The sequence below is a fragment of the Clytia hemisphaerica genome, unplaced genomic scaffold (genome assembly GCF_902728285.1).
Source record: "Clytia hemisphaerica strain Z4C2 unplaced genomic scaffold, Clytia hemisphaerica genome assembly, whole genome shotgun sequence".
Taxonomy (NCBI): Eukaryota; Metazoa; Cnidaria; class Hydrozoa; order Leptothecata; family Clytiidae; genus Clytia; species Clytia hemisphaerica.
This window is the reverse complement of record NW_027103648.1, coordinates 364,713-392,111: the sequence shown is the minus strand read 5'-3', so window position 1 is coordinate 392,111 and position 27,399 is coordinate 364,713. Positions and strand designations below refer to the sequence as shown.

The following is a 27,399-nucleotide window of genomic DNA, read 5'->3' as shown; positions in this document are numbered from 1 at the left end:
CTGGAAGACTACTTTGGATTTAGGGTACTTAAGATACAATATTGAGCAAGCTTTAATGGAAGTTATCAATCGATATAACCTCTCGATTTTTAGATAGGCAACACAGTGCCGTAGGAAGCATTTTCATATTGGGGGGGCTGAAGTTTAGTGACACCGCGAGGGCCAACCATGGTTTGGCCCGAGGGGGGAAATTTTGAAAATTTGAGCTCTAGATTGCTTAAAAATACACTCAAAACATGCACATAAAGACAATTATGACAAATTAAAAGAGAAAAACTTTGCATTTTGCAAAATGACCATTTTTGAAAAAATTATTGGGGGGGGGGCATAGCCCCCCCTTGCCCCCCCAGTTGCTACGGCACTGCAACAGAGATATCGATTACTAACTTGTATATACAAGATGACAACAGCACACAACTGGTGATTGACTTTACATATTAAGTAAGTACTTTTTATATCATATTGGAAATTTATTGTGGCTTCATAACCAAAAGATTTACGTTTAAGCTTCTGGTATTTGTTCTTGAATTTCAATTAGAAACGTTCAAGTATGAAATCTACGCGATAAAAATTCAAAACAAGTTTTCTAGGAGAAGAACGCAGGTTTTCTTCCCGGGTGTGAAGGTTAGTAGTTGTGACCCTTTATTCCATTTAGGAGATTGAGACCAGGGTGCTGAAACTCACTGAAAAATGTCTTACTTTCATGCGTTATTACCCTTACTTTACTCACTTTATCGTATAACTCTGATTCAAGAGTATCCATGTCACACACGCCGTCTATGTGTAACAGAGCTGCTCAACATCAAAACACTTTCTCTCCCATGATGAGAGCATATTGTTGTTAATTCCACCGTGCGCCCCTTTGACGTGCATAAAAATTAATAACTCAAACCTCTACAAGTTTTATAATGAATAATGCCTTATAAACCTCAATAGTTCGGAAAAATTCTAAATAATTCAAGATTACCATAATTCGAACATATTTGTGTTCCCTGTGTGTGTTCGAGTTATAGAGACACTGTTGTATTGCTATAACATTTTCTAATTCGATTAAATGGACCCATCCCGTTCTTTTTGTAAGGTGGGTCACCCTATTTCTCTTTTTAGTCCAATTTGGAAACTAGTCTCATACGGTCACCTGAGTATGATGTCATTGCTTCCGTTAGAATGATGACCTCACCCTTCTACACACCTCTTTTTTACCGTAGTATAAGAAGTCACAAAGGAAAAAAAATGTTTGATTCAGGAATTGTATTACATTTTGTCCTTTTATGAATTACATTAGATAGTGATACGATGCCGTCAAGATCTTGTTATAAGTTCAAACCTAATTAGCGGCATATTGACACAAACTCGTTCTATGTGTAGACAAGTTTTGATAATTCCTTTTAGAATATTTTCAGCTAGTGGATTGCCTGTAAAAAAACAAAAAATATCCGCAAAAACATGTTTGATTAGGGCTTTGGTATTCTTGGGATCCTTTGTGATCCTACAACGAAAAACCAATGTCTCGCAGCCCCGGTGAGAATTTTTCCTAACAGTGGGGATGAAACTTTCTATTCAACTCAATAGGGATGCAAGTTCTATTATTCCTAAGTCGAAAATCCAGTGGTGATGGTTTTGTAGTGCAAGTTGTTCCATTAAATTTCAAATTGGGATAAAATAAAAGTCAGTTCCTAGTGGGGTTAAAATAGTTGGGAAATTTTCCCACCGGGGATGAAATTTTGGCCAAATTTTCCAGTGGGGCTGGGTTCCCAGCGGCTCTGTGACACCGGGGTTCAACGAACGAACCAGAACTCTTTTTCAATGACCTTTACGTATTGATTAATCATGACTATACCCTCACATTACCTCACATTACTTCGTCATTTTTAGTCACGCTCCAATCCAAGTCGCAACCTAATTCACAGTAATGACTGTCAAAAAGTGCCGCCTACTAAAATAAAATCATCAGATTTATGCGTGTAGCCTTTTTCGGTGTAAGCGACGTCAAAAGCAAAACAAGACATTTTCATCTCGTTATTTTTAATCCTATTTTTATTTTTGTTAAAGGCATAGATCGGGATATATTAGAAAAATCGATTCCATCACAAATTCGTCACTTTGTGTCATCGTATTGAGTTATATAAATAAGCTATGCAAGTACGCCTTTAGTGGACGAATGGTGCTGGTGAATTATTTGATGCAGTGATAATTGCTACTGGTTCGATTGCTTGTTTACTTGATTTATATTCAATTTCAAAGATGATGTGTGGTGTATAGACATTTGGTGTTCTGTTCTAAACAAGTTCGAAAATCGAACTATGGAACTCTGTTTTTCGATTAGGTTTCGAGAAAACACGTTAGGCGTTTTTTTTCTCTAATCCAATGCCATCAAATTCTAATACCATTCGTCATTTTAAGACAATTTTCGTATAGAATTTATAATTTTTATCCAACGATTCGCGAAAGTTTATGCTTATTTACACCCCTGTCTCAGTGCCCCGGTGGCATGATTTCAGTACATGATTTTTTTCAGTACATGGTTTCAGTACATGATTTTTTCCTACGTCACTGCAGTAATCAAATTTTTATTGCACTCATTTGTAATCATCCTAAATGGCTTGGGAATTCAAGAACTGTTTTTTATTGTCGCTGTCTTTATTCAATTTATATCTCAATTCACAAATGAGTGCAATAAAAATTTGATTACTGCAGTGACGTAGGAAAAAATCATGTACTGAAACCATGTACTGAAAAAAATCATGTCCTGAAATCATGCCACCGGGGCACTGAGACAGGGGTGTTTATTTGTTCTAAGTAAATGTCGTTAATTTCGTGATTTTTTACAACCTCGCAAAAGTTTCTGCACAAAAGTTTGAAAAAGTTTGCACACAAATCATAATGTTTAAATATTCTCAATCGTCTCAGAATTTGGAAGCTGAAAAGTAGCCATTATTTGTGGAGAAATACTCGAAAATACGTAATTCTGGTTATCAGGGTGCGGTTTTACTGTGTCGTTTTAATTAAATGTTTTTTATCGCTATTCAGTGTCACATCCCCTAATACACATCCGCAATAGCCTACATACTATTATCTTTGTTTGGATTAAAGGAATTGGTCAGGTAAGAACCCGATGGATAGAAAAATTAAAACCAATCTGCTTCCTGGATTACCCTACAGATACACTGTCCTTTTAAATCCGGAATTTGAATTCCAAACGATTATGGAAAGATTGATGATAACATCAGGAGATTCTCGGTGGGTGATATAATTCTCTGATTTCTTTAATCATGTATAACTCTGCCTGTCGAGTCCTGTCGAGTCCTGTCTAGTGAGTCTACATTGAATTTCTACTTTTGCTTATTTCATATACACCCTTTTACATTGAGATTTGAGAGTCATGTATTTTAATCGTTTGGTGATCTTAAATCCTTTTTTTCATTTGAATACATGCAAGTTTTACTAATTAATCCTAATCAATCCTACCTTGAAAACAGATCAACATTTCAAAATGTTTTTCAAAACACTGTCGATAATCTCATATGTTGAGATATTGGATTCTTTCTATATAATCACTGGATTTTATTCAAGATTTTCGTCCCTGACAACAAAAACCCTATATATGAAGGTATGAAAATACTGGAATTAACGTCTTCTTTTCTTCTTTAAATTAGTTAATCTTAGAATAATTTATTTCAATTGCCAACTCAAAATTTAATAAAAGATATAGACACCTGATACTGTATTCCGATTCAATTTCGGCGCGAATGGTGCTGGTGAATTATTTGATGTATGATACCTGCTGCTGTTTCGATTACTTGCTTACTTGATTTATATTTGATTTCGAAGATTAGATGGTGTATAAACAGTCGGTGCTCTCTTAGTAAAAATTATCGGGCGCAAACCCGCTCCAAATCATACGTCATCTGGTACGCCAAGACGTCGTCATGTAGATCGCCGTGTCGGAAGTGACGTACTGTACGTTGTTTACCTCTAGATACGATCATAAAATATATGTGGTTATTTTTACCCGTTTGCAATAGTATGACATTCACTATATTATTATAGTACTATCCTTAGCACTACCTCTTTTCTTCCGCTAGCCAAATGCTGAAAATAGAAATATCTAAAAGGGACAAAACGGAATACCCTTGATATTTTTATTGAATTAGATAAATGCAATCGAAAAATAAGTATTGATGACAAAATATGTGTCAACAAAGGGATTAGTTTCAATAAATATATTCATTCAAATTATATCTAATCCTCTATTACCTTGAATTAAGTCTTTTTGATAAAATTTCAACCATACGTTTTAAAAACCAATTAATTAGAGAGATTACGGAATGTCATGTTATACCCAACTGTGTGGGAATCAATGGATGAATTGTGGTAAGCTTCCGCTCTATATCAACAGTTGGACACACTCACTTAGTTTTTGCCAGATTTATGTCTTGAGGTTTAATCATAGTGAGTGAGGGGATGTATTTTTGAAAACCTGCATGGTCATTGCTGGTGCATATAATGGGTTTTTTCTTACTACTTGAGATAATATGGCGATATTTGTAAGCAAAGAAAATGATCAAGTTTTGTTTTGGAAGATACTCCTGAAAAAGATAATGCTGAGTGTTTTGGTTTTGTCTAGTCGGGAAATCGTTCCTCGCCTTATTGCACAATTTTCACTTTGTAATATATTATCAATGCCTGGCTGAGGCTACACTTTCATATGGTGTATGAGATACAGTTTTGGGGAATACAAAGAAAGTAGTGGTCAAGGGTCCAGTAGCGTAGACAGGTGGGGCACAAAATTTGTGTAGGAGAGAAGATTTTTATGACACTGTAAATATCTATTCATAATGTAAAAATATAATTACAGTGTCATAAAAATCAGCTCTCCTACACAAATTTTGCGCCCCTCCTGTCTACGCTACTGATGGTCAGAAGGTTTTTACCAGTTGGAAAGTCAATGCTGTTATGGAGCATCTAGCTTCAAAAATGGTTCTTGAATTTAAAATACGATTCAAGATTTTTGAGTTAGTTTTGTATATTTGTATTGATAACTCTACGTCTAATAAAGGTTTTGCTTCCCAGTAGACTCTCGCTTATTCGAACTTCTTTTATTCGAATCGTTCTATAATTCGAACTAACTGTCAGTTCCCGGCAAGGAGAGGCTCTCTTGATATACTTTCTATACTTCGAATCTCTCTGTTATTTGAACAAATGATATTCCCGTTTGAGTTAAAATTTGCGATAGTTGACTGTATCAACTGTATCTGAGTTATAGAGTTTCAACAATAATCTTTTCCAACTTTCCCTTTTGCTTGCGTGATATTTACAAAAAGGTTCAAGATATTTTGATGACATTTTCATTCACTCTTAATCCTCTTACTAAACACATAGTAGCATTCTCTATCTTTCAATTGCGCGATTGAATCCCGCGTTTACGTGACGCTCTGTTTCCTGACTCTTTAGTCACGTAATAAGTAAGTTTATGCACCTTTTCGACCGTAGCCGCCAATTGCGGCGTTGTCATTTGTCATTTCGCCAATTGTCATCCTTGTCCGTTTTACCACCCTAAAACCGTCCCAGTTTTTTTTTCGCACCAAAAGACAATAGAAAAAGTGTAAAAAAAGAATTGGATCGAGTTCAGGGTGGTAAAACGGACAAAAAATGCCCGCGTGGCAATTGGCGGCTACGGTCAAAAAGGTGTATTCAGCTGGTGACTGTCGACAGAGTCGGAAGCGAGGGAGTCTATCCCCTTTTCTATTTGTGCTAGACCTGAGAGGTTGAATGCTGAGGTGGAGTGCCACACCTACTCTCAGCTTCCAGCAACATACCGCTTAGATCAAAATACCCAATCTAAGCTACTCATTTGCTGAATTGGCGGTGACCGGGGACCCTTTGATTGAAAGGCGAATGCACTACTGGCTGAGATACCCGGAGCTGCCAGTCACATAGAAAACCTTGAAATATGCATCCATACCGCTTTGTATTAAACTCCCAGACATAATTACGTGTTGTTTAAGTTTTCGTTTTTACTAAATCCCAATTCCGGACAACAAAGTTTACGTGATTGATCATAAGAGCCAAGAAATTGATTCCAAATCTATAAGTACCACAGATTTTAACGATTATTTCCTCCCAATGTTTACCTTTGAACGAGTGGTCGAAATCTCTCAAGGATTCTCTTAAAGACTCTTGAATATTTTTACTTCAGGAGAAATATTTTTTAAGTGATTTTCCATCATAAGGGATACTGTCTTCTTGAAAAATATGCAATACACAATATTTTTGAAGAGGGGTTTTGTTTAGAATGTGGTCATGTTTATATTTGATGGTATATCTTTTATAACGGTTTTATTTGAGGTTGTTTATGTTTATGATTTTATGGACAGGAGTTATGAACATGAAACATTGGATTTTGTGTGACAGTTCAGGAAATTAATCTAAGAGGATTTCTTCTTGACAGTAGTTCGAATTATAGAGAGATTTGGTGAATAGAAGTTCAAATAAAGAAGAGCTAACTGTACTTCAATGTTTTAAATTTCATACAGTGGATCTAGTCTGCTTTTTAAGGCATGTGCAACCGCTTTTGAAGTTTTCCGTGCTGGGTGAAGAAATGTTAGATTCATTTGCGACGACTTTTATCGAACGTTTAAATGGTCACTCATTTTGGTTAATTTCTCACACTCCTCTGTTTAAAAGTAATTCTTCCGCGGGAACATTGTTACACAAAAAAGGAAGGTCATTGATCTTTATCAGAATTTGCTTTTTTAAGTTGAGTTAATTTAACCGAGCATGTGCGTTTTAAATTTTCCTCTTGTTATAAAGAAGTCATTTGCTGCTAAATAAATGATGATTCAGGTCGGTTTGCATTACTTAGCTAATATAACGAAAGAGTTTTCCTTTTGACCCCTTTTATAGACAGGATCACGCAATAAAAGGTATATCGATTTACCAGATTTTTTCACAAGTCTTTCATTTTTCATTATGAAGCTTTTACCAAAGTTCTAATTGAAGATAATCCCAGAAAAAAAATTCAGTTAAAATTAACATAGAAACGTGCTGTGTATTCTACGTATTTCTTCGTTTAAGTTGCCTTTCCTGGAAGTTTTTATTTGACAATCCTGTTTTTTCTAACCTTTTTATCGTGTATTTGGTCATCCAGCATGAAACCAAAGAGAATACTATTTCACAAAGTCTTTCTGTTATCATATAGCTACGGCTCCTACCCATTGGGCATGGTGCCGCGTTTCTATATCGACAATAAAAATAAGGTTAGGATTAAAGCTTTAGCTTAGCCGGGAAACCTAGCGACGAAAATCGTGTGGTGAATCCGATCATTCCGATTTTAATGATGGAAATGGCTTCATCAGATAAGGTCCAGTAGGACAGATAGAAGAATATTTATTTATCGTTGAAGTGCTTCATGGTATGTGACTGGTATTTTTTAATTATAAATCGCAGCACAGTGAGAAAGTGATCAAATCATAGTAAACACGTGACGATAACAAAACTGTGGATTGAAAGTTGGATAAGGAAATTTACTCAATTCAATCCAAAGGCATCTAAAAGTAACTCACATTATCTCCAAAAGTTTATATACATGTTTTTGAAGTATGCGCAGTTTTCCTGGTGTGCTTCTTAATCTGGGTCTTTAAAATGAAACACTTCTCTTACTGCTCGAAATGATGACTACGCTATGCTGATGTTTAAAACAATCTATGTCTTATATTGAACAACTTTCTCCTATCTGTACTTTGTTTGCCAATTTGGTGTGTTTGGAATGTTAGGATTTACTTTTGAAATCTTGGCATGAAATTAACGGGTATTATTAGTAAATTTTTGCTGTTTTTACTTTTGAAATTAGTGTTTGATTTATATTGATCTCCCGCCTGTTAAAGTATGATTTAATTATACTGGCTCTATGGTATGGAATGGCACCTACTGTCAGGTCTTGGTTGTTTATTCAAGCTGGTTATTTTTGTATATCATTGGCCTGATCAACTATAGTTTAGTTATTTTGGGATACAGTCTGGAAGGGCGTGGACGAACGGACAATAAAAAAGAAAAATTTGTAGCTTGTTGTATCTTTGTAATCATGATATTGCAATACAGACTTTATGTACATCTACTCGGTCAGAAAACGCAAGCAAAAAGGTTGAATTTCATTTTATTTTGCTCACGTGCCCAAATTGATGGGTATTTCAGACCAGGTTCGTTCTTCAATTTTTGCAACTGTTTAAAATAAGTTCTTGATTTTTTGGTGCATGTGGTATTTTTTCTATAAAAAACTTCTCTATTGTTGTTCTGCTTTCCAAGAGAGCTGGATCGCTTTAGATATCGAGTAGGATCAGTTCAAACGTGAATTTTTGGCTTTTCTTTGGGTGAGTTCCAGTAAAAAGATACCGTGTAATTTTGAGAGGTTAATTTTTCACTCGAGATTTCATGATATTTTTTTTCATACATTTTATTGATTATTTCGATAGTCATTTTTGATCTGTTCGATAAAGTTTAACCGAAGTTTTTGGAGTGAACCTTCAACCTTTCCCAGGCAATGGAAAGTTTTACTTAAGATTTGTGCCGCATTCTCGGCAACTGATTGAATCTAGCGCTTTCTTAGTTTTCCTTTGATATATTTTCTGAAATCTAGTGCAAAATGTTACTTTTAGTCGAGCAAACAAAGTGGCCTGCGAAACTTAGGTAAAATAAGTGGTTACAAATCCTAGAGCAGATGTTCTGGAGTTTTTATAAGATACTTTAATAATTGGTTATTTGAAGTAAAAAATGACTTGTTCTTTAGAAAAAAGAGCAAAATTGTTTTATTTCTGGTTAACGACCAACCAAATCAAATAAAAGCTTGTAAAAACTCCATCTCGTTCCACCGAGAACTTTGGCTATACTACAAGGAAGTGTAGCACTGCAACGGAACAGGTCTTTCCTGACCACGTCATAATAACTTTCGTGTGTACGATGACCAAACGTAAACAGGTTCATAGTAAGAATACTATGGTTGGAATGCTTTTCATTTAACTGCACTTGTCTTAAAGTGTTTTTAGAATACAGAACATATAAGAACCAGTTAATTCAATCTGAGCCTCAAATATTCTCATTTTTTTCATAGGTTTTAAATACTCACAGTTCTTAAAAGGCTTATTATATTCATGTTCAAAGACTAAAAACTTTCATAGAATAAGTCAAGACCAGTAATCATAGTAATAACTGAAATCTGAGGCTCAAAAGTGTCCAACTTGGTATTAGATTTTGACTAAGTATCAGCCTCGTGCTTTTATAAAATTGTTCTTACAAATGTATTTACCTGTGATATGAACTTGTTGTTTTTTATGTCCTCGGTTTACCTGTAATATAAACCTTTTAAGCTTCCTTGTTTTTTATATACCATTTCATAGTACACTTTAATAAAGTAGCTCATTCATATGAACTAATCCAACAGATTTATTCACGCTACATGATACTACCGTGTCCCGCACGCTTCGTTCAATAACAAGCGGATTCGGAGGTATGGTTACTTAGACAACCAACGCTAGATTCCAAGCTTTTGTATATGTGTAAACAAGAATGAAGAAAGTGTGGATACAAATCAGTCTTTCATAGTATGGTCAGTGCTTAGGTGGAATTGATATATGTGGTTTGTACCGGGTGACCCACGAAAAAGTTCGGACCTTTCTCGGCGTCTTGAGGCCGAACAAATGTCCCAAAGTGCTCGGAATTTTGGTATTTAAAAAGTAGATATCCTAACTTAAAATTCTGAGCTATCACTTTTTAAATTTGACCAACTAGTTCTCTACTTGTGACCTTTTAAACTCAAAATTCACTTTTCGGAAAGTGTAAAAAACACGTAAAAAAGAGGTATTAAATTAATGCAATCAATTAGAAAATCTCTTATAAATTGACTTATTTAACGAGTTTTATGACATTAATAATTATTAAAAACACCTTTTAAAGTAGTTTTTGTTTAAACCAAGACTACTTTTTATCAAAATTGGCACTTTCAAGGAATTTTCTCAAAAACTGTATATCAAAAACGTCTAAAAATACCTAATTTGATACCCCTTTTTTACCTGTTTTTTACACTTTCCGAAAAGTGAATTTTGAGTTTAAAAGCTCATAACTAGGGAACTTGTGCGTCAAATTTAAAAAGTAATGGCTCGGATTTTAAGTTAGGATATCTACTTTCTAAATAATAAAACTCCAAGCACTTTGGGACATTTGTTCGGCCTCAAGACGCCGAGAAACGTTCGAACTTTTTCGTGGGTCACCCGGTATGTCTGTTTTTCATAAAGAGTCATTATTTTACGTAGATATCATAGTAGTCTATGGGTTGCTGAACGGGCTTTTAGAGGAGCATGCAGTCGCACATGGTCCCCCTTGTCTGTAGCCTGCCGGTATCCACTAACGGATTCGTGCTCCTTATACTCGACCTGTGGTTTTGTAGAGGTCTGTGATTCAGACTACCTGGTTTTTTGTGCTGACGACTTTGCTGTTGTTATTGAAGGCATCGGTTAACCAGAGCATCTATCGACGGAACCACTTTGTTTGTCTGTAGTGTAGTTTGTTCGGTTTACAGATGAACTGATAATTAAATTATGGATTCCGTTAATTCCTTTCCACTGTCAGATGCGTTAATAGATTATTGAAGATTTAGAGGTTCTATCATTCCTATTTCTGTCATTCAAATAATATCGAAATATCGCAAAAGAATATAAAGGATCACCAGAAACTTCGGTCATAATATAGTCAAATTGACCTCAAGGCATTAATTGTTATATAAGATTACATGTTATTCGTGTGTTATAGAAAATACACACTTGATATATCCGTCTAATAATCTAGTCTTTAGACTCACCAAGATCTTCTCGTAACGAGGTTTAACAAGATGTTATTTTTGCAGTGCGAAATCCTTGTCGTGAATCTTCAGGGTTTAATGCAAAGACTTTATGCACCACATAATTTAGGAGGACAAAATCACTAACCAAAACAGTGCCAGCATTAAATGAATTGTAAGTATTTCAAAGCCGATACAGGCTTAAGAAAGTTAATTAGCCATTATTGTATAAAGCATCAAGTACCGGAATAGGTAATTAACATGGACAGCTGACATGGAAAGACATCTCAAAAAAATCTGTAAAGGAGATCTCTTATTTTCAAAAACACGCTTTTATGGACAATCTCGCACTCCTCCCTATGGTTTTTTCTCATCTTCAGTTGTTTGTGAATTAGCTCATTTGCTAAACAAAGAGGGGGTTTAGAATCCTTTTCAGAGCAAGGCAGGATAAACATTAAAAGTCACTTAAAACGAAGAGATCTTTTCCTATTCGTTTTAAATGTGAAAATGATTCTAATCTTTCCCAGGAAGTAGATTCTTGTATGATGGCAATCTGAATTCAAATGCATTACAATTTTTAATAATCATACGGTATGTATGCTGTTGATCAAGCTTTGTTAGTTGTGTGGTGTGTTTAGCGTGTCTTCGGAGAACTTTGTTGCTGTTACAGTGAAACCAATGGAATCCAATTTCCAGGAGTATGCCAGGTATCTTTTTGTGGCAAATGCTAAACTAAAAAGACCATTTGCTTTCGTCCTATAAAAAATCATGGAAACAACCGAGATAAACATTGGATTTGTAGAGACATTTTTATGGGGCACTCTGTATTGTCAAAAATAATTGTAACAAGATCTTGGAGTCACGCTCTGGTATATATAATCATTTGGAATTGGCCCTATCCCTAGATAGATACCTACCCTAGGATAGGGAAATTACCACGCTTAGCACGCCCGGGTGAGAATCAAGGTTGTCATTGTTACAAGAATATTTGTTACCCATCAACCGCTTTCATTATTTAAAACATTGCTGTTTGTGTGGTCGAACTTATAATAGACCAGCTATAGACATTGTGATATTGAAAGTCTAGGATGAGGAAGATTGTGTTTCTTTCGATCTATTTTTGTGAATATTCCCACTTAAACCAAATTGCTGGTTGGCTGGTTGTGCGGGTTACCCTTTGTTGGCGGAAGACTGAATTTGATAGACGGAATCTCATAACAGATCACCGATTCTGAGCATCCCACGGACTGCTCTTAAAGGATATGCTCTCTTAGGGAGCAACGGTCTTTAGAGTGCGTACGTTCCAGTGCGGGGTAATTAGATTCTGCTCGGAGATATAATTTTCCCAACCTTAAGCTCCTAAAAGTCCTAAATGACATAAGGAATAGCGTGCAATGGTCAATATGTTGGTGCTTTGAAGCTAATCATCTCTACATCGCAGCTAAATACTATATTTTTAAGCTACGGCTGTCATTAATGAAAAAGAATAATTATCAAGAGAGGAATAATTTCCAATCAATTTTCTCTTGGTCAATTTTCGAGGTCTCGTAAAAAAGGAGCATCATTTAAAAAGTCATCAAAATAGGCATTCGGCGTCATTCTTAGTGAGGCATTGGTTGAGGAGTCTTAATTTTGTTAACCTCTAATGTTTATTTGATGAGCTTTCTTGTCGGTAAATCATGTTGGTTGGACGTTCAATGAACGTTTTTAAGACGTCTCGAATTCATCATTGTTAGTTTGGACTCTGTTTTTTGCAGCCTTCCAAGAGTGATTTGAGAGCTTTGTCCAATAGTTGATTTATAGAATTTTTGTACAAACCTCTGATAAGTTATTTTATGATGTCTAATCGAGGATCGGATAGATACGTCCCCCTGAAGATTTTTCTTTATTTATATGAGATAATGGCAATCATAAAGGCGGTCCATAAAGCTTCCACATTTTGATATGTTAGCAATAACAGTTTTTTCTTCCTCTCACTTATTTCTCCATGATATTATGCCGATAGAATTGTCATGGCATATATCTTATCTATCTGTTCAAAGTTCTTCAATTTATGCAAAACATAGTAACGATAAGGGTCAAGGAAACAATATGCCTTAGTGTCTTTCCTATTAGACATGGCACAATTAGGAGACCTATTAAATACCAAATTGAGATTAAGTGATGTGTTTAAACCTTAAAATACAAGCTCCTCCTTATCTGTGTATTGAACTATACTGAGTGCCAAGAACCTTTGGTCTGGAGTTATTAGATAGGTCATTATCTTCATTAGTGCTTGATGACCTTAGCTATTAAGTTTTGTCTGGGTGATTTGGTAATATTTTCTTTGGTTGGTAAATGCGACGCTAGTTTGGCTGGCCCGATGGCGCTGGCTTCGAAATGTTTTTACTCTACATTTTCAGAAATTCACCATCAAAATCATAAAGGCAATAAAGCAAGCTATAAATATTTATAGAGCCCGCACAATCATCCCATCGGTTAGGCAGGGGTAGGCCCCCACCTTTTTGCAAAACAAGAGGAATTTGTGTACACCTTTTTGTCCCCCTCATTTTTTCAAATTCATGGCATGGACTCTAATTTAGGCTATTGGGTAGCAAAATGTAGATGGAATGTTTGAGTAGATCTTGAAATTTTAAGGAAGGAAGGTTTCACTTTTGATTATTCGTTCATATTTCATATTTTCATATGCTCTTTTATTATCAAGACTATATTAAGCTTATCTCTTTCGTTAAAGAGAATAATTTATTCAGTTTTTCCATCCCATTTTTCGATATGTCGCCAGTCCTTTATCTGGAACAGGGAATACTTCTATTTTGATAGATATAGGGTATAAAGCTCTTCCTTTTTTGTTATTTTACTGGTCGAGGTCACGTACTTCCTTCCTCTTGTCCCAGCAGAAGGCTGATAAGATGAATTGGTGGGTAAATCGAACTGTGAATATCTCTCGTAGGTTCTGAGGTTTTCTTTTTATCCCGGAGAATCTTATACCCAAGAATCTTACTAAAGGCTATCGCTAAATTGAAGAACATTTCACCCTCAGTTAAAAGGTAGAAAAATCATTCTTCAAAGGGATTTTTGTCATTTTTCAGGGGTTGTCCACACGTGAATTCTTTTTGATGTTAACAGGTTCTTCCACCCTCCTGTATGGATTTTTAATGGAATAGCCCATTACTTTAAGTAAAAACAATTTTATTTGACCCTAATTTGTACTTGAAGAATCTCTCTTGTTTATCTGTGAGGAATTTTGGTAGTTTTGACTCTTCCATAGATGATAGATCTGGATAGATTGATCTTGAGCAGGATAAGAAACGATTATGCAATGATGATGATTTTCCTCAAAAACGAAACTTCTTGAGTGATTACGGAAGGAAAGGGAAAGACGCGAATAATTTTCCATCATTAAATTAATGATTCATAATAATTGGACGACCTTCCCTGGAATATATTGGAGATTGTCTGTGAAAAATATGTCGTCAAAACCTGGGAATAAACTATTACCTTATAGGAACCCATATTTCCAGTCAGTATCAAACCGATGTATTAAATGTAATCAAAACGCTTAATAGAGGCGTAATTATTCCAACTTTTGATTTAGAGTGGATACTGCTATATCCTTAATATGTCCTTATTATCTTATCTTCTTGCACAAAAAAGGTTCAAGAGTGGCCTAGATTTTTTACTGACTGATCGAACTGAAGAATCTCTCTTCAAAAGTATTCTTTTTAATGATATAGAAAGGAGGTGCGCCTCTAATGCTGACAAAGCAGAATTAACAAAAGTGTTTCTCGAAATCTTTGCTCACGCATCGCGGGAGGAGGAAAAAGATGGTTTTTTCTTTTGTTTAAAAATGCCGTTGAAGCAAATGGTTGGATATACGTTAAATTTTGGATTTTTGGTGAATCCTACCAGTTACTTCCTATATTTTACCCAAACGGTATATACAGACTTGTGTTTTCCACAAACACAAAAACAATTATCTTTCTCGCGGCAACATAAACAAACCCATTAACGTATTTCAATGGCTGCCATTATGGTTTTGTTAAGTAGGAAAATACTAGATAATGTGGTGAATATCCAAATTGCTTGAAATATTTTGTTTTCAATCTTTAGAAACCTTCTGTTTACTGTATTTTTGAGAAGGCTAGTATCCAGTTGCTGTTGTTATAATATTAATGGCTCTCTAAGATTTAGTGACCCTCCCCTAGTGGTTTGGATGGTGGCGGGATTAGGCTTTTTTGTGCGTGATGGTGTTATCTATGATTTAAAAAAGCGTGATACATGATTGATGAGAGAATCTTTTTTGTATGATGGCATGATGAGTAAATATTTTCGGCGTGATTGCGTGATTGCGTGATTGCGTGATTAGGGATCCCCTGCTTGCGACGTCTTTGGTCCTATTGCTTTGTAAATTATCAAAATTTGTCAAGGATTTTTTCAAGACCAGCTTTGTTATAATAAAGGTATGATTATTTACAAAGTATATAAGGATTTACCCAACAACACAACGACTCATACTCGATGAGATTAGCCAATTTTTGAACTTAACAGTATGTAGTTCTTTTTTTAGCTAGGATACTAGGACTTTTAAAATTTGAAATAACCAAGAGGACAATAACGTAATGTCGTAACAAGTCAGCACGAAGTCAGCACGTTGAGAACATTTTTGAACTATAGGAGGAGGAGGATCAGGACATAGTTATCGAATCGATGGTAGTGCAGTAACCGTTCATTACTTAGATAAGTAAATTGCAAAAGATCTCATCGTTATCATATTCTATAAAGGGATCATTGACTTCTTTGTATACCTACGCAATCTAGAGATGATAAGCTTGAAAAATGGGCACGTGCTGCCTTGATGTTATCATACCTTATCTTTTAGTATAAACTCTTTTTTATTCATTAGAGCCAGTAAATTCTTTATACGGCACTGAGTCTAAACATTCTTTTCTGAGTCCTGTTCTTGTTTACAAACTGAGTAAAATTGAGTTTTGAGTTATTACTCTTTTCTATACTAATTTGACCCTTAATTTGCTTAAAATTCAGCTATTCCAGGCCCAACATTGTTCTTAAATTGGTCTTATTTTTAATTTGAGCCTCATTGTTCTTATAAAAAAAACTGTATAGATTATTCATACAGGCTAATGTGCCTTGATGTTGGTTGGGTTTTTCCTAAGTAATCTTTTTTGATAGGACGACTCTAAATCAGTTTCCACAACTTCATGGCCTTACAAAAGACCAAACATCTTTAGCATATTCCATTTTTTAGACTACTCTAGAATTTGAATTTCGGAAAATGAATCTGATGATATTCTGATAAATTTCACATAGAACCTTTGACAGTTCATTAGCTGATTATCATCTAGAGTTTATCGCTTTGTCATTAATTATATGTTTGAATTCTCATTAAAAGACTTTTTTAATTAGGATCCTTTCATTGGGTATTCATTACACTTAGAATACTAAATAAATGAAAACACAGAGATTGTATTATCAAATTAGGTGATTTTTGTGATTGATTAAAGCAAAAAATCATTTGTTATGGTATAGTTGGCATTTCTCCGCAAAATCCAGAATATTATGTTTATTAAAAGTGTGAAAATTGGATTTATCTGCTAGAGGTATTTGAGGTATGAATCGTTTTTCTATTTGAAAAGCCACAGGGAATATTTCACTATATCTGCCGAGTCTTGTATTCCGCTATAAGAACCTGCTGTAGCCTAAGCTGCAAGCACGATCAAATTGTGTGATACCGATTGCTAGTAACCTTTCATGATGAGGTTCAAACATTCTATTGAAGAAATCGGTTGTTTTAATCGGGAGTCTACAAAGCCTTAAAATGTTCTTAACTTGTTCTCAGTATTTTGGTTATCAAAGCTTTATGTTCTTACATAGTTTGTTCTTATAAAAAACAAGCGTGCGGTAATTTCTTAATTATTTTGACCGTGCTGTTCTTATAAACATAATACTAATTAAAGGAGGCTCCGCTTACCGGCACACAAAAAATTGATAATGTTTATTTACTAGTCTAAGATAATTACAATCGAAAAATAATAACAAGCCATTCAATGAATAACTGTTTTCTCTTTTACGGAAAGGTGGTCCGACTTCCGTTGAAGTCACAAGTGATTACTTTCGTATTCCTGTTGCATCAATTTATTCAATTTTCTGTCCATATACCTTAGGTTTCAACAGAAACTAGACACGCTTACATAGGGGCGCAGGCGTTTCATTTATTCTTCCATTTAAAGATTTTGTTTGGTAATTCTAAGATCAATTTGAGAAGCATGAGGACCAGTGACTTCAATAAAGCTATCTGTAAGCGCCTTTAAGACACCAAAAACAGGTCAATGTGTTTCAGGTGTGTTGCTCTCCTACCATTACGTTCTCTTAAGAGACACATTCAATACTCCGGACTTTTTAAAAGGTTTGAGCAATCTCGTGGTTTTTTTTTTTCTACGAGCGAGAAGGTCTTCTATGAGCCTGCATCTAAACTAACAAATGATTGGTGAAACTATTTTTGATTAAAAGGTTGATTCGAGGGAACTAGAAACTTTCTCTTTGTTTGAGGAAAACGGAACTTATCAGACAGAGGCTGGTTAATTTTTATTCAGTGATGTTTTCAACGGATATTGTGATCATAAAAACTCAGGGGTTTTATTCTCGTAGAGTAGAAACTCATAATACCTCCTCTTTGATTGTATTGGTTGACCCATTCTGTCGTTCTTTCCCTGCTATCGTCGTCAAATATGTATGACTTTAATTGCATAGAATGAGGTATTAATTTAATTATCTCATTTAAGTGAATAAGACGCTTTTTTTTGATTAAGTATTGGTTTTGAGTGACAAAAGGAAAAAGTATGCTATATTGATCGCCATATCATTTCAATCAGAGATACGCATTGATAAAGACATTAAGACGAGGTTACACTCTGATGACAGCACTGTAATGGTTGATTTTGTTTTTATTTGGGGTCAAGCCAGTTAGATTATCATGTTTGAGACATTATATCCTGGCATATTTTGGTGAAATTTTCTTTATTTTTTCCTTGGTTTTGAGGGTGTTGGAAATTTGCTATCTGACCTTCTTCTTGATTTTATAGGGAATAATATTAGAAGAATCAGAATTGGAAAAAGGAAAATAACTATCAAGTGTTGCAACGCTAAGAATCATGAAGAATTAAGACGAAACGAAAAAAGCGGAATATAATAACAAAGTGTGAACGATTATCTCCTTAATATCAATTAGTACGTGACGCCAAGGAAAAGGAAAATAATAAAAAATAAAAACAATGAAACGGTTAAAAGAAGTCAAAGCAGAGGAGAGCAATAATACTCCAACCATGAAGTTCTCTGATTCAAAAAAACAAACTCAAATAATGATTACTGAAAATAAAACAAGTGAAGTTATCATCACCGCCCTTGAAGATGATAAACAGCCCAAAACACACCCTGATGGTGGGTGGGGCTGGGTGGTGGTTGCAGCCGCATTTTTAACACAATGGATTGTAGTTGGTTTGCAGAATTCATCGGGCGTCATTTTCAACGAACTGGTCAAGAAATATAATGAGTCACGTGGTAGCACCGGTAAGTTTAGATCCTTATTTTTACGTATATTTCGATGTCCATACGATCTCTCTTTTGCCTGGCTCTATGGTTCTGAAAATTGATTTTAAAGAACTAATTAAAGTCCATTGTTAAGTGTGCCCCCAGTGTGCCCTCTCTTTTATACTACAATATGGTGGGAAACAACACTAAAGTGAATTAGTCTTAAACGCCGACATGTTTTCACTGTTCATCCAAAATATATGAGTTTGTATGAGTTTATATTTAACTTTGATAAGTTTTCAGTCATCCATCATATTTTGCTAAAGGTTAACACTTTTGACTGAAAAATTGAAAATGTTTTAAGTTCTTTGGTTTGTTTATTAAACATTTACATGGAGGTATGATCTAGGTAGAAATCTGGGTATGTTAAATGATGCCATAATTGTCTAAACAAATCAAAATCAGATTTAGGAAATAACTCTCTCAGATTATTTTCCTCAATTTTTCTAAAAAAAACACTTAGACATATTAATCAATTCAGAGATTTCGGTTTGATGACTGCTGGTGTTTTATAAAAGATTTCTCTAAATCCCGTTTGCATTTTGCAGTGAAAAACTTCTAAAAACGTACATCTGTACACTATCAAGTCGCACTTAAGGTATTCAGAACCCTTTTACAAAGATTTTCGAAACATGCAAAATTCATACCAGTCTTATAAAAGCTTAAGAAGGAAAATAAATAGAAGAAAACCAGTGGTTGAATTTATTTTTACGTCTGAAAGGACCCTGAAACAAGCAATCTAAAATATTAATGGCTGTCAAAAATACAAATAAACCCATCAAAAGGGTCGTTAAGACCAAAAAGTATTACAGTAATCTATTCACTCATGGACTATTTCAATTAAAATGAGAGAAAATCCAAATTCCTCAATAATTTGAATTCATTGCTACCCTTCTTTGTTCTTAACTTTCTTTTCTTTGCTAAGGGCAACACAAAAATAAATTGAGACAATATTGGGACTACAGCGTCCCTTCGCCAATTATGGTAGCTCACATTACTGTTAAAATACCAAAACTGAATGCTGTTTTCAGCCTGAATAAACCCAGCGCGTTTTCATGTATTTCTTTCCGAAGAAAACGATGATTATAAGATCTATCTTCCATCAATGGGCGGAGTTAAATCAATTTAGATATTTTTACAGCCTGCAACTGGTGCAAAAAAATAGACATGGATTTCTTTTGAAATTATAAAACACAATCAGGACATGAATTAGGCTGCTGGCATCCACTAACAGATTCGTGCTTCCTATACTACCTTCAGTTTTGTAGAGGTCTGCGATTCAGACTAGACATGAATTTACTAGCGTATCAGATCAGCTATTATTGCGCAAGCTTCGGTCGAACCCGTTAGAAAAACAATGCAAAAAATAATGTCGCTCTAGGCATATCAAGGGAGACGAGAGTAAATCCGTAAAAAAGGTCCCGCAGACTTAATCCCTTACAACAGGCTTATGAGATAAGATTAAAATTGATGAAATTGAAAATCTTTTAACACTAAAGGTATTGGATCAAGTGCTAATCTTATTGATAAAATGCCATAGACAAAGCACCTTGCGTAAATCGCAATTACAAAAATTTGGTCAACTTCCTTTATCTTGTTAGTAAGAAATACCTTTTGAGCCGCATTGACCGTCAATGAAATTCATATGAAATGAGCTTGCAGAATTTCCGGGTAAATGCTGATTCCCATTTCTGCACTAAGACTCATGCCACTTTTCCGGAATCTTTCCGCTATTTTTCCCGGGATAACCGCATCAGACTGGAAAGGGTTTGTTTCTAAAGCTACGGAAAATCTTTTCCTCTTGAAACTGCCCAACTTTCCGAAAGCTTATTTTTCAACTACCCGAAGTCCTCATCTCTTTCTGCTAGAAAAGTGGCAAAGGAATCTTAGTGCGGAAATAGAAATCTTTTGCAAAACGATGGTATTTTTTAATTCTGAGCGAAGACGTTTCCATTTGAATGTTAAGCGAACTTATGGAAAGGTTGACGTTAAGTACAATAATTACCAAAAGAAGAGATCAATTTGGACATATCACACGTGCCTATTTATTATGTCGTCTATTTATTGATATTTAATTATCGAGATCGTGCGACACAGTTAATGGACTTAAAAGTTCTCGTAATCTCGTTAAAAAGCGGCAGTGTTAATTCTGACATCCCTGAGCTCGATGAGATTAAGGGGTTTTTGCAACCTTAATTAATTGGCTTTAGATTCCTGTATTAGTACCTCTAGACGACAGAAAGCTTAAATACAATGTCTTGAAGGTGAGCACTTGTTGTAAGGCAAGATGTCTCGTATGTAATTAAGAGCTCTAAATTGATTATTTGGTCACGGAACAACATTCCTTAAAAGATTTGGACACCTTATGGACAGCTCATTGTTGTATGTACAGTCATAGTCATATCTTTCTCTAATTCGAACCTCTGCTATTCGAATTTTTCTGTAACCTGAACTAAAACCTATAATTATCAAATCTTTCTCCTATTTCGAATAGAATTTTGGGTTCCTTAATGATCAAATTAGAGAGAGTCGAATGCGTACTCTTTACGCTTACGATAGTTGTTCTAGAATCTTCCCATAGCCAAAATTAACATTTGAAAAAGAAAACATTAACAATGATTGAGTTAATGGATAGCTTGCGCAATCAATTTAGTCTCCAGTCCTTCGCTGATTGGGTTCGGCCCCTGACCTTTACCTCCCCAAAGGCTGTGTTCAGGATTTTGTTGAGATTTTTAAGCAACATTTTATCAAAATTTCTTTCCCGCACATTAGAGAAGGAAAAAACTTTGACTATAGTTTCGTAATTAAATTTGCATCAGTTTAAAGTTGTCTAATTAATAACCAATCGCAATCTGGATTTTAATTTCTTAATGACATCAAACTTTCAAGAGAGAAGAAACACTTTTGCGACATCGTTGGTTAGTTTACCTAAAGCACGCAAAGCGCTTACCTCAAGCAAACCTCAACCAATCACAAAACTTCACGTCAATAAAATTCTAGAATGTCCCTTTTTTCGAAACTTGAAGATGTCAGCACAAAATTAAAATGCATTTTAGGTCGTCACCACTCACTTACACACGATTTTAGTATGGTTAACCAGACCCTAAAATACCCAATTTTCTTTCTCTTCTTAATTAGATAGAATTACTTTCGTTCGTTGAATTGATTTTCCTCTATGGATTATTTTTAGGAACATCGACCCACTTAAAATAACAAATAAATTCATCGGGGTCAACTCCCTAAAAAGTAAATTTCAACCATGACACAAATCAAGCCATGACAATAAAGTTATAGTCAAATTCTAACGATTTTTCAATTAATATTTACATAAAGCATACTTCCTTTGTGTGTGGTAGATGGTGCCAAAGGTTTGGTACCTTAATAAAGAAATTGGGCAATTAAATACAGTAATTGGTTCCTTGGCCGTCAGCTTTTCATGTGTTGATTAAATTGTAACAATTTCTTGTCATTTTGCCAAAGGCCCGATCTTAATTGCGAAACCAAGCAAGCAAGTAACAAAAAAAAAGTTTTCTGTCTTTTGTACCAGACCCAAATGTAAAGTTCATAACCGTAGTACAAAGGATAAATGTGAGATACACTCTGGGACAGAGTAACAAGACCGAAATATTTTGTCTTCTATTTCAGAAAAGAGTATAAAAACTCCGGGATTTCAGGTGTTGTTGATAGGAAAATTGACTGACTGAAATTTTCACCTTATCATATCATGAATCAGCTTATGCAATTATTCGCTGACATCATGCAATATTGTTGGGATAAAGCCAGAGATTTCATCTGTATATGACGAGAAAAACCTCCCACTGCCCGATGTACTCCTGTCGCTGATAAAGTTAAATTCCCCTTAAAGAATTATAGACCATCGACTATTAGGGCTCGATTAGGGCTTTTGATACGCTAAATCGGCGTTTGCAACGATGTGAACCGGTTAGTATGATGTAATATACTTTTTACAATTTAACTTCTATCAATAGGATTTGTCAGCTCAATATCGTGCGGGATGATGTTTATTTTGGGCCCACTCACCACATCACTGTGTCAGCGGTTTGGGTGCCGCCTTATTGCCGCCCTGGGTGGTTTCCTATGTGTTCTTGGTATGGTTCTGTCTGCACATGCGCCAACACTCAATATCATGTACCTCACATTTGGAGTCACGTGGGGTCTCGGAACATCATTTTGCTATTTTCCAACATTGATCATATTGGTTCCTTATTTCAACAAGAAACTGGCCCTCGTGAATGGGATCGTATCGGCCGGAGCTGGGGTCGGTACCCTCATTTTGAGCCCTTCAATTCAGTGGTTTGCAGGACGTTATGGCGTCAAGTACATGTTCTACTGTCTGGGGGCACTTCACGGTTTAGTACTTATAGCTGCAGCTTTATATCGACCATTACCACAGAAATATTTAGAACGACAAGGTTATGTTATCAAACCGAAAAACGAGGAAATCGAGAAAGCCTTCTCCAATGAGCGGCAACTAACCAAAGAAACTCTTCTGAGTCGAGATTCAAGAAACCAACTGGATAAACGCCGCCTTCCTATAGAGGATACTACAGAAGAGGAACCATTCTTTGAAGAGAGTTTTGACAGCACTAATGGTATGAGTGATACGAAGCAAGTCCTGATTGATCTGTTCACTGATAAAGCCTTTGTAGCGTGGTGCTGTGGATTGGCTATTTTCATGCTGGGTTATTTCGTACCTTTTGTACACATTGTGAGTAAATCTCATCATGATTTTTCTTTTTTTTTTCTCCCAGCTGGCACACAACGTTGTTTCAACGTTTATTTAACGTTCACAACGTCCGTTAGATGAACGTTGAAACAACGTTGTGTGCCAACTGGGCTTCTTGTGCTCCAGGCTGCGCGCATCCCCAGAATCGATTTTGATATATCAAAACATATCAGAGGGGATGCGTGCAGCCTACCTGCGTAATTGACTGAAATTGACGATTAAAAATAATGAAAATTCGGATGATTTTTTCTCAATTTTGGCTGGAACCTTAAATATTTAATTTTATATTTTATGGCGGGACCATTACACGCTTAAACATCCTACATTCAGAGACCAATACCTATGCTTACCCCTTATTCTAACACAGTCATTAAATGTATTTGTTAAGAAAGAATTTTTCTCTGATCTACACACAGGTTCGTTATGCGAAACTTATTGGAATCAAAGAAGTCGATGCAGCATTCCTGATCAGTGTTCTCTCCATTGTGGCTACCATCTTTAAAGTGTTGAGTGGAAAATTGGCTGGTGTTAAACGCATTGAAACACTCAAATTGTATGTACTGTTGTTTTTTCAAGATCTTTTTTTCTGAGGTCAAAAGTTCACAAATGATCCAAGGAGATCCTGAAAAAATTGAGAGAAAAATCCAGGGGGTGTCACCATTCCCTAAAATGACCTCTTCAACATAGGGGTCCATAGAAGTTTAGTCCTGGAATAGTTCAATCTTCTTTGTTTCTTTTTTAGAATAATTATAAGTTCAACAAATCTTTCTTATACAGGTATCAGATGGCTCTTCTTGTCATGGGTGTAGCAACCACATTAATCCCTGTTCAACAATCATATTTTGGATTGATCATCTACGCTGTCATCTTTGGAATGAGCGAATCTTGTTTCATTGTAATGATACCACTGATCACCAAAGACATTGTTGGTGTCCAACGCTTACCGTTAGCTATTGGTTGTGTCTTTATGTTGATGGGGATACCGACCGTTGTTGGAGCACCCATTGCTGGTACGTATTTTTATCCTATTACTTATGTACATTCTTTAAAGGCCAGTCTCCACTTGCGCGTACTGCGATCGCACCTTTTGGCTTCAATCCTTTTTGCTTAGAAAAAAGATTACGTCATAAAAGTGTAGCGCGCGCTCGAAAAAAAAGTTGAACACATTTCAACTTTTTTCAACCGTTACGTAAGATCACGCCAATGAAATTGCTTCATTTTTCTTTTGACCAATAGCGTGGAAGCATTGCTCGAAAAAGTGCGATCGCAGCGCGTGCAAGTGGAGACCGTTCTTTAAGATCAGACACTTTTTATGTATAGGGTATATTCAACCATTTCTCATACCCAGTTAGTACCTACTGATTGTAATAAAAACGTCGTCTATACTATTTTTCTGAATTCAATTCGCCAGTTTTAAAGATATTTAGGATACAGTTTTTCCTTGAATAGTAAAAAAATACCAACTAAATATAATCAAACCCTAACGATATCAGCGCTTTTTTAGACGCATTCTTGCTAAAAACTAGCTTTTAAAAAAGTTGTTGTTTTTCGATAAAATAAACAAGATACCCATTCAGTCAATCATCTAATTAAACAAATTAAACAGTACTTAGCTGGAACACAACGTTGTTTCAACGTTTATTTAACGTTCACAACGTCCATATAACGTTAAATGAACGTTGAAACAACGTTGTGTGCCAGCTGGGTAAGTTTTCACTCTGAATTCTAAACTCGTTCCTTTCAATTCTTAGGTTGGATATACGATGCATTTCAAGATTACTCGTACGCTTTTTACGTGGCCGGAATGATGAACATTTGTGGCGTCCTCATCATGTTTTTTATAACGTACTTCAAACAAGAGGGTCATCTACGTGAGAAAGTCTTAGAAGAAAGACGCAAATACCGTGAAGACAAAGAAAGACAAGAAGCCGCATCCAGAACGATCGTCATGACGTCATTTGCTTCTACTGAACGTATTTATCTTTCCAACCGTGATTTATTAAACCCGTATGAAGAAGCTGCTCGCAAACGAATCCCAACCGTATCGCGAGTTATCGAATTCACCAGTTTCGCGTCAAGCGAACGTATTTATTTATCAAGCCGTGATCTTTTGAATCCTTTCCCATCAAATAACAATATGGAACGGTTACGTGTTAACACGTTAGATCGCGTTCTCCCGACGGCTAAAAGTCACGATATCATAGACGGTTTCACAAGCCTACCGCACCCGCGTTCTAGCAGCGACGGTGCGCGTGCAAAACGTCCTGAATCCACGTCGTTTGCTGAGCAATACAAACTGGAGGGGACAGGTTATAAACCAAGAAATAGACCTTTATCGTTACAACTTACACCTTCATCACACTATCATCCAGAGCTGTACTTTCCAATGCCAAAGACGTTAGAAAGTATACAAAAGACAGTTATTCACGAGGAGCCAGAACCTGACTCCTTTGAACAATTACCAGAGCCTTGTGATCAGCATCCAGATTCACCAACACTTGCCAGATTCGCAGACCACCACCATCATCATAAACAGTGCGCTGATAGTTTAAATACATCAACAACAAGAACTCCACGTAAAAGCTTCTTAGTTGTATTTTGGAGTCGCTTGTGGAAAAGTTCTGGATCAAAGAGTAGATCAGTTTCCACGGTTCGTATGGAGAATGAGATTTTGGTTGTGGAAGAAAGACTAGCTGTTGTGTAGTAAATTTATTTGATATGTACTACAATTGACTCTCTCTATTTCCATCTTTAAGGGATCAAAGAATTTTCTTCGAATTAAAGAAAAATTCGAACTACAGAAAGTATTCCATACTAATTTCTAGCTGAGGGGACCAATATTTTAGAAAGATTATAGAAAGAATTGTAGATGTTCAAATTAGAGAGAGTTGGACTTTGGTTTTTAAAACAATAGCTGGTCCCAAACTTGAAGCACCTTTATATCCATACATTTCTTCGCAATGTTATCTGAGAAGGATTCATTTAAATATTGCATACCTCGACAGTTATGTCCTTTTTTACCATCACGATAAGTGCACGTGCAATAGTTAACAAACCATACCATTTTCGGATACTACTAATCCAGGGCTATCCAGCTGTGGGGATGATTCTTTCAGAAAATGCTCCCAGAAAAATGCTGACGTCATTGGAAAACGCCAAAAACGTCGATTTTTCGCCTTAAAAATGCCATTTCTCGGCACCAGGTGGTCCAAACTTAACAAATAACCCCATTTTCTTCATCTACTTTTCACGCTGAATCCGTTGGCAGCCTCAGGTATTTGATTTTCAGACTTCGAAAAAACCGTTAGTAAAGGGGGACCCTTGATAAGTTCTATCGATTAACTAAAAATCGATTCACTAGAAAACTGCAGGAGATTCGAAAGGCAAATTTTTTTAATCAATTCTACACCCTATCAGGAGAATAATATCAAAAATTTGCCCTGATCTAAGGGGTGCCCTACGAAGTGACACAATTCGGCCTCGGCCGCTGGTCTATATGTTATGTATGTCTGAATGTTTAAAGTTTGTACATATGTTTTTTTAAAGATTTATATTTATTGGAAGTGTAAATGGGGAGAAAAATATTTCGTCAAAGTTTGCATGTAATGATTTTCCTTGGGAAAGTTATGCTTAAACTTTTGATGATTAAAATGCAATTCAAATGTACCTCCCATGCAACTTCTGTATTAGACCAGTTCAAATTGGCACCAGTAAAGTGTTGTTATAGTCATTTCACGGTCAAAAGGAACCATGGATAATCAGCACCACTGCGCTCTGTATAACGATTTTCTGTTTGTTTAAGATTTTGGATGTTTTTAAATTGAACCAACGGGAAGTCGTGATGGGGGCGCAATCATTCTGATTACCTATGATTCATTTCGACCGCGAAAATATGGCCATGCATGGGTGTTCAAAATGACCATCACCGTTTCAAACCCTGACGCGAAGGTGTTTTTTTTGTTCTGCACATCAGACTCTATGGGTGGACTTGGAATATGTATTCTGTAAAAACATTAAGGATATCACTATTTTAGCAAAAATTGTAAATTGTAAATATCACTGTATTATAAAAATGAAAATAGTATTTTTCTAAAATTTATTTCAAGAAAAGGTAATATGGTATCCAAATATAAGGAATAATCACCCAGGTGGTGAAAAATAAATTTATTTCGTTTTTCTCCTTGGCCCCAGGTTATATATTTTATATGATAAATCTGTA

General features: G+C 35.6%; 1 protein-coding gene across 1 annotated transcript; it reads left to right on the top strand.

The window, feature by feature from the left end:
• Positions 1 to 301: 301 nt before the first annotated feature.
• On the top strand, positions 302 to 27,343 carry LOC136802993 (monocarboxylate transporter 14-like). The gene is made up of 6 exons (XM_067059741.1): positions 302 to 441; positions 17,929 to 18,412; positions 22,423 to 23,162; positions 23,597 to 23,733; positions 23,958 to 24,190; positions 24,932 to 27,343. The coding sequence occupies exons 2-6, from the start codon at positions 18,118 to 18,120 to the stop codon at positions 25,882 to 25,884; spliced, it is 2,358 nt and encodes a 785-aa protein (XP_066915842.1). The 5' UTR covers positions 302 to 441; positions 17,929 to 18,117; the 3' UTR covers positions 25,885 to 27,343.
• Positions 27,344 to 27,399: the final 56 nt, after the last annotated feature.

What these genes read in the sequence shown, in the direction of transcription:
- LOC136802993 (XM_067059741.1), top strand. Translation starts at nt 18,118, where the DNA reads ATGAAACGGTTAAAAGAAGTCAAAGCAGAGGAGAGCAATAATACTCCA. An exon ending in TGAGTCACGTGGTAGCACCG is followed by an intron (nt 18,413 to 22,422) that starts GTAAGTTTAGAT and finishes TTCTATCAATAG; the next exon opens with GATTTGTCAGCTCAATATCG. An exon ending in CGCATTGAAACACTCAAATT is followed by an intron (nt 23,734 to 23,957) that starts GTATGTACTGTT and finishes TTTCTTATACAG; the next exon opens with GTATCAGATGGCTCTTCTTG.